Source organism: Pangasianodon hypophthalmus, chromosome 19 (genome assembly GCF_027358585.1).
Source record: "Pangasianodon hypophthalmus isolate fPanHyp1 chromosome 19, fPanHyp1.pri, whole genome shotgun sequence".
Lineage (NCBI taxonomy): Eukaryota > Metazoa > Chordata > Actinopteri > Siluriformes > Pangasiidae > Pangasianodon > Pangasianodon hypophthalmus.
In genome coordinates, this window is record NC_069728.1 from 1,906,236 (window position 1) to 1,912,922 (window position 6,687).

The 6,687-nt window shown below is 39.2% G+C and overlaps 1 protein-coding gene across 2 annotated transcripts in view; it reads left to right on the top strand.

Moving 5' to 3' along the window:
• Positions 1–3,873, top strand: part of rxrgb (retinoid X receptor, gamma b) — a 46,083-nt gene extending 42,210 nt beyond the window's left edge. For both annotated transcript variants that reach the window (XM_026946895.3, XM_026946896.3), the window contains exons 8-10: positions 1–9; positions 1,420–1,525; positions 3,346–3,873. The exon at positions 1–9 is cut by the window's left edge and continues 83 nt beyond it. In XM_026946895.3, the coding sequence (XP_026802696.1) occupies positions 1–9; positions 1,420–1,525; positions 3,346–3,493 (263 nt within the window). In that variant the 3' untranslated portion in view covers positions 3,494–3,873. The remainder of the gene's footprint in view (positions 10–1,419; positions 1,526–3,345) is intronic.
• Positions 3,874–6,687: the final 2,814 nt, after the last annotated feature.

A 6,687-nucleotide genomic window follows, 5' to 3' on the forward strand; every position in this document is an offset into this window, starting at 1 on the left:
TTAACCCTGGTCAGTGACACACACACAGCAGCAGCAGCTTGAAAAGATGTGGGTGGCTGGTTTTATGTGTCTCAGAGTAAACACGTATCGGGGAGGGGAGAGTCTGCTGGTCACAGTCTTAGAATCATACAGTTTAGTTGATTCTTGTGGTTGTCAAATTTCAGAATCAACTGATTAAAGCCACTTTCATATCATGCTGTCTGGAGAAGCCCTTCTTGAGGGCATCTAAAAGAATGCAGTGTCTGAACTTCACCACACGTCCTTAGAACTACAAATAGCATCGTGTGTTGTGGCCAGATGTGACCAAAATCAGACTTTTTGGTCATACGCTCCATAGGCAGGTTTGATGACAAATGTGGGCCACAAAAAGGAAAAGCATCTGATAGCTGCCATAAAATATGGGGTGGATCAGTGATGCTTTGCGATCAGTTTTTTGCGATGACCATCTCAGTGTTCGGATTTGAACACTGCTGAAAACCTGTGGTCTGAATTAAAGAGGGAGGACCATATGCACACATCTAAGAATAGGTGGTTTAAAATGTTGTGTGGAGGAGTGGATCAATCTACAAGTGTCTCCCACCTTGTTAGACATTACAGGAAGAGATTCTGTGCTGTTATTCACTTCAGGGCAGGCATCACAAAATATTTACTATACGAATATTTTGAAACCAGTGTTATGTAAAAGTATAAAAGAACGTTTCATGTTAAAACCTTTTTATGGTAAAAACTTTGTGATTTGGTCGATCACTTATCTCTCTTTGAAACATGCAATAGCAAGAAATCTAATCACTGATCTAAGCACTAACTTGGATATGCACAGGAATGACACAAGATCATTCATTCATTCTTATTCAGTAACCACTGTATCCCAGTCAGAGTTGCAATGGTCACAGAGCCTTTCCCGGCAACACTGGGCACAACCATTTTGTCGGTTGAATAAGCACTAGCTCTAAAGTGTTGCAAAGCATTCAGAGAAGATGCAGTGGCAAATGAAATTGATTTATAAGCCAGCTGTCCTCATCCGAAAAAAGTCGTTCTGGTCTTTAAATATCCGTTTCCTCTTAAACTTGGCGTGAGCTAAATTTTCCAGTAGCCTGAGCCACTGCGCAGGCCAACCCATCCTTCCTCATCATCAGATATATGGTTTGAAGCTGATCGGTGGAGGTTTACATTAGTGAATCTCCTCATATAGAAATTTACACAAACTTAAAACTTCTCATAGGACACAACCGATTTTCAAAACTAAAAGGATCTTTGTGAACACCACATTTCTTGTGGAAATGCTCCAACACATTATTTATTGAATGATTTCTACATAAATGATTTACCATGATTTAGGAATAAATTCAGCTGATAAATGAGCTTGATAAATGAGAACCATTGTGTCCGACTGAGAGTGTGTGTTGTCTGTGCTTGCAGATGCTAAAGGCCTGTCTAACCCAGCCGAGGTGGAGATGCTTAGAGAAAAAGTATATGCCTCGTTGGAGTCTTACACCAAGCAAAAATACCCCAACCAGCCCGGCAGGTAGCACACTGCATTTACACAGTCCTGATCTCTGCCTGTGCCACTGCTAGAAGCTAAAACAAGATTTAAAATCTCACTGCCTTAAACAGTGATATGTTTATCATTTATAATTTAGTCATGAATAACTAATTTAAAGCTTAGAACCTAAACTTTGTTCATATATCTAACTCATCATACTTTAATAGGAACACCTGTACACCTGCTCATTTATCCAATCAGCCAAAATAAAATAAAATCATGCAGATACAGTGAATGATCACATCAGATATCAGAATGGGGACAATTGTGATCTCTGTGACTGTGGCATGGTTGTTGGTACCAGATGGGCTAGTTTGAGTTTTTCAGAAACTGCTAATTTCCTGGGATTTTCACACACAACAGTCTCTAGAGTTTACACAGAATGGTGTGAAAAACAAAAAACATCCTGTGAGCAGAGGGTCTGCAGGCTGAAACACCTTGTTGATGAGAGAGATCAGAGGAGAATGAGCAGACTGGTCTGAGCTGACGGGAAGTCTATAGTAACTTAAATAGTCACTCTTTACAACCGTGTTGAGCAGAAAAGCATCTCAGAATGCACAATACATCGAACCTTGAGGTGGATGAGCTACAACAGCAGAAGACCACATCGAGTTCCACTTCTGTCAGCCAAGAACAAGATTCTGAGACTCACCCAAACTGGAGAGTTGAAGACTGGAAAAAGACTGGAACCAGGTGAATTTTTTTTTTGTCCAGTCTGAGTGAGTCTGTGCCCAAGATAGCCTCAGATTCTTGTTCTTGGCTGACAGAAGTGGAACTCGATGTGGTCTTCTGCTGTTGTAGCTCATCCACCTCAAGGTTCAATGTTTTGTGCATGCTGAGATGCTTTTCTTCTCACCACAGTTATAAAGAGTGATTACATATTAGTCTATGTTATGATTTATATTTATGTAAAATATAACGCTGCATTATATCCTAAGCTGTAATTTGCTACACATGCTACTCCTGAGATGCCAGTGATCCTGACCCCTTCTGCTCCCCGGACCTGCCTGAACAATCGTGTTGTCCTACTTCTGGTTGGAGTTCTCATGGGTTGAGATCGCTCGCTGCTGCTGGGGGTGACCCCATATGAACGGCCTGAAGATCATTGGGATTGCTGGGGATGATGCCACTTGGGGGCTGTGGAGATGGCTTGGGGATCTCATATGGGGAGCTGTAATGTGATGGCTTGGGACTGTGATTGCTGTGGTGGCTTTGGGGCTGCGGTTTCCATGAGCAGCTTTGCACTCAGGTCTCCATCACAGGAGACAGGAGGACAGGGGATAGGTTCAACAAAACAGACTTCTTGTGAAAACTGTGATGAATTTACTGGTTGCACAATTGCGCTATTTGTCCATGTAGTACACAGTTATAGAAGGGATTTATTTATAATCGCACTATCGGTTATCACCCAGATGAGGATGGGTTCCCTTTTGAGTCTGGTTCCTCTCAAGGTTTCTTCCTCATATCGTCTCAGGGAGTTTTTCTTTGTCACCTTCGCCAGTGGCTTGCTCATTAGGGATAAATTCACATATTTACAATTTATTTTGGTTTAATTTAATTTGAATCTATTTATTTCTGGAAATTAAAAAATTGCTTTGTAGTAGCCTGTCCAGTGAACATTTCTGATCTTTCTGCAATATAACAAAAACTGAAGTAAATCAGATTAAATGTTATTAGGTGGCTATTGTTGTGCTATAAACAACAGTTCGAGGCGAGGGTGGAGGGTAAATGTGTGGTGTGCTAAATGTTGGATTATTTTGTAGCTAATGCAGAAAATTGAATGTGTGTGTGTGTGTTGTCAGGTTTGCCAAGCTTTTACTGCGTCTCCCTGCTCTGCGGTCTATTGGACTGAAGTGTTTAGAGCATCTCTTCTTCTTCAAGCTGATTGGAGACACACCCATAGACACCTTCCTCATGGAGATGCTCGAAGCACCTCATCAGATAACATGACATAAGCCCTGCCCCCCTTTTCCTTTTCTTTTTGTAAATGCATCCATGTAATAACTGGTAATTAATGAACTCGACTGAGGATGTAAGCTACATGTTTTGTACCAAGCACAGACCATACCTGCTGTGAGATGTGTATGGAGGAAACAGAACAGGGTGGGAAGAAGCTCATGAAATACACTGTCAAAATGAATTTTAATCGATGTTTTTTCTGAAAAGAGCTTTGTCTTGTAAATAGATCATTTTCAGGCATCCAGTCTAACAGCAAAACAATGGGGGAAAAAAAGAACATTTATTTTGTTGAAAAAAGCAAACTTGTATTCAAAGAAAACTACAGAATTTCTAAAAACTGCAGTCTTGTCTGAATAAAATATTTAAATTTACAGTGGCTCTTACTTTCTTCCTGTTTGTGTATAGAATATATTCTAAACTATAGAGTATGTATGTGAATGAGCGCCACCTGGAGGCTGTGAGTGCACTAGTCAGTGTTGATCAGCAGGCGGCGCTGTTGTGACTCTAAAGCCCAGAAACACATCATGCAGGATTTCCAGCACTGCAGTCAGCAGTTACTATTTAATACTCAATAATGTAGACTGATTCTTAATGTTAGTAAAAGTATTAATGTTAAAATAAATGTTAATAATAAATGTTATTTTTATATTAAAATAATGTTAATATAAAATAATTCATAATCGCCATGGTAACAGTGAGAATCTGACGAAGTAATGTGATGTATTATTTTCTACAGCTTTATTTAAAAGAAACATTATGGAGGTATTTCTTGGTCAAATACAGACTACTGTATGTTTAAAAGGGGCAGAAAGAAACTCAGTGTTAAAATTACAACTTAAACAAACAAACAAAAAATGACAACACAATTAAAACACTAATTTATGTTGTGGAGCTGCATAATTTCAGCTTTTATTCAAGCAGGAAAAATGTTCAGTAACGACACTAAAGGATATTCAGGACACTGACATTGTTTTGAGAATTGTTACCAAGCTATATATAGCTATATCTGTGTGTGTGTGAGTGTGTGTGTGTGTGTGTGTGTGTGTGTGTGTTAGCTAGTTAGCTTAAAGCTATAGCAGTAAGGGCTTTCATTCCTTAAAAATAAATCTGGTTAGTGCTGTTACATTCCTCCCTCCTCTCAGCTGACATGCTTGCCTTGTGCTTTCCCTGTGTTTGCTACAGTAACTCAGGAACCACTGGCCCTAGTCAGAAACTACAGCATCAGAGGGACACGCTGTAGTTACCAGCCCTCATGTAAAGCCTCAGAGATGCATTAGTCTGTATGCACACAGCTGCAGAATGTTAGCTGATGAATGCTAGTTTAGCTGCTGAATCCAAACATGTTCACACACTCACAAATGTAATAGTGGCTAACTTTTTCTTGCAAAAGTCAGAGAGCTGATTGTTAACTGACCTGCAGATATTTCCTCACTAACTGTTTCTGTGATTAGTCATGATGTGTTTCACCCAGAGTCTCTAATCTGCAGCAGCGACCGTGTCCTGTCAACCATTCTCACCTACTGTCACAGAGTACATCCATGTTTCCTCTCTCTCTCTCTCTCTCTCTCTCTCTCTCTCTCTTTCTCTCCGCTTTCTGTGCATTAAGCAGCCAGTCAAACTTGGATCATTCACTCATTTTATTTACTTTTTCTTTTAAAAATAGTAAATAATATTTTGTCATGTAGATTTTGACCAAACTTGGCACAGTACTGACCGCTTGGTTACTGGTTTTCGGTGCCCAGCCCTGAACAAGCCAGAGGCCACGTGGTGAGGAAAAACTCCCTGAGATGACATGAGGAGGCAAACCTGAGAGGACTGAAACAGGAACCCATCTTCATCTGGGTGACACAGAGTGTGATTGTAAATCATTTCTCTTCCACAACTGTATAGTGTAGTATATACATATATATAGTCAAACAGTACTGAGTGGGTTGGAATGAACTTCTTAAGGAGCATCAGAGTAATTTTTAAGACGTTTAAGAAGTTTTTAGCTTTAAATTTCCAGTATCCAGGTGAGATTATGAACAGGGAAGACTTGGGCATAAACTGTTTTCAGTAAGTGTAGTCTTTAGGGAAAAATTTTACTCTATTTCTTTGTTTATTCTCTCTACTCTCTCTCTCTCTCTCTCTCTCCCAAATAGCAATATAAAGAGAAATAGAAAAAATAGAGAAAATTTCTCCCCTGATTTGTTGTGACTCCTGCCAGTCACTTGTTCTCAAACTTCTTTTGTTTCTGAAGCCTGGGCATGATGACGTTTGATTTCTCTGAGCAGTCATATGACGTTTATCTACAAATTTCCTGACAAATCTGACATACTCCTGACACACAGTGCTTACAGGACAGTAATCATGGTTACTTAACCACAAAATTCAAACTAAGCTTTTACTAAGGTTTTGAACAAATCCAAAGGTTTAGGTCTTTAGAGGTTTCTGGAAGATTTCTGAACAGCACTTTTTATTTGTCAAACTTCAAAAGTTCACTGATTAATAAACAAAACGAATTAATTAAAATTAACACACACACAAATAATAATAATAATAATAATACGTAGTCATGAGAGCATGGATTAGTGTTTCAGCTTTGTGATAAAATTGATATATTCACTACTGTGTCTTTTTTTGACCCCCTGATTTTTTTTAAATACCAATTATTTCTTTAATGTTTGTTTCACGACTTCTGCATTATTGGGTAAAACATTACTTTTTCAACCAAAATTAAATGTTACAGAAAAATGATGAGTGTCTTTAAAGAAAGCAACAAAGCTGAGCTGAATTCTGGGGGTTTTACTGCAGGAACAGAAAAACCTACAGCTCATTTCCTTAAAGACTGCACAAACTGAACCTCACACTACTGATGCATATTTAAACAGCAAACACTGTCACACCAGATACTGACTTTGTTTAGTTTATTACTGTTTACTGCTCTTTACAGTTGATTTTTAATGTAGAAAACGTCTCATTTTTAATATATTTGAAGGCATCTTTGTTTGACGGCATTTCTCGTCATGTGTCTAAGACTTCTGCACAGAACAGAGGATGAAAGATTCAGAGTGAAAGTCGTTAGCAGAAACACAGTATGAGAGGGTGGAGGGATGGATGGAGGGATGGATGGAGGGGGTGGAGGAATGGATGGAGGGATGGATGGAGACTCTGGTCGTGCAGGTGATCAGAGCTCAGATCTGTAA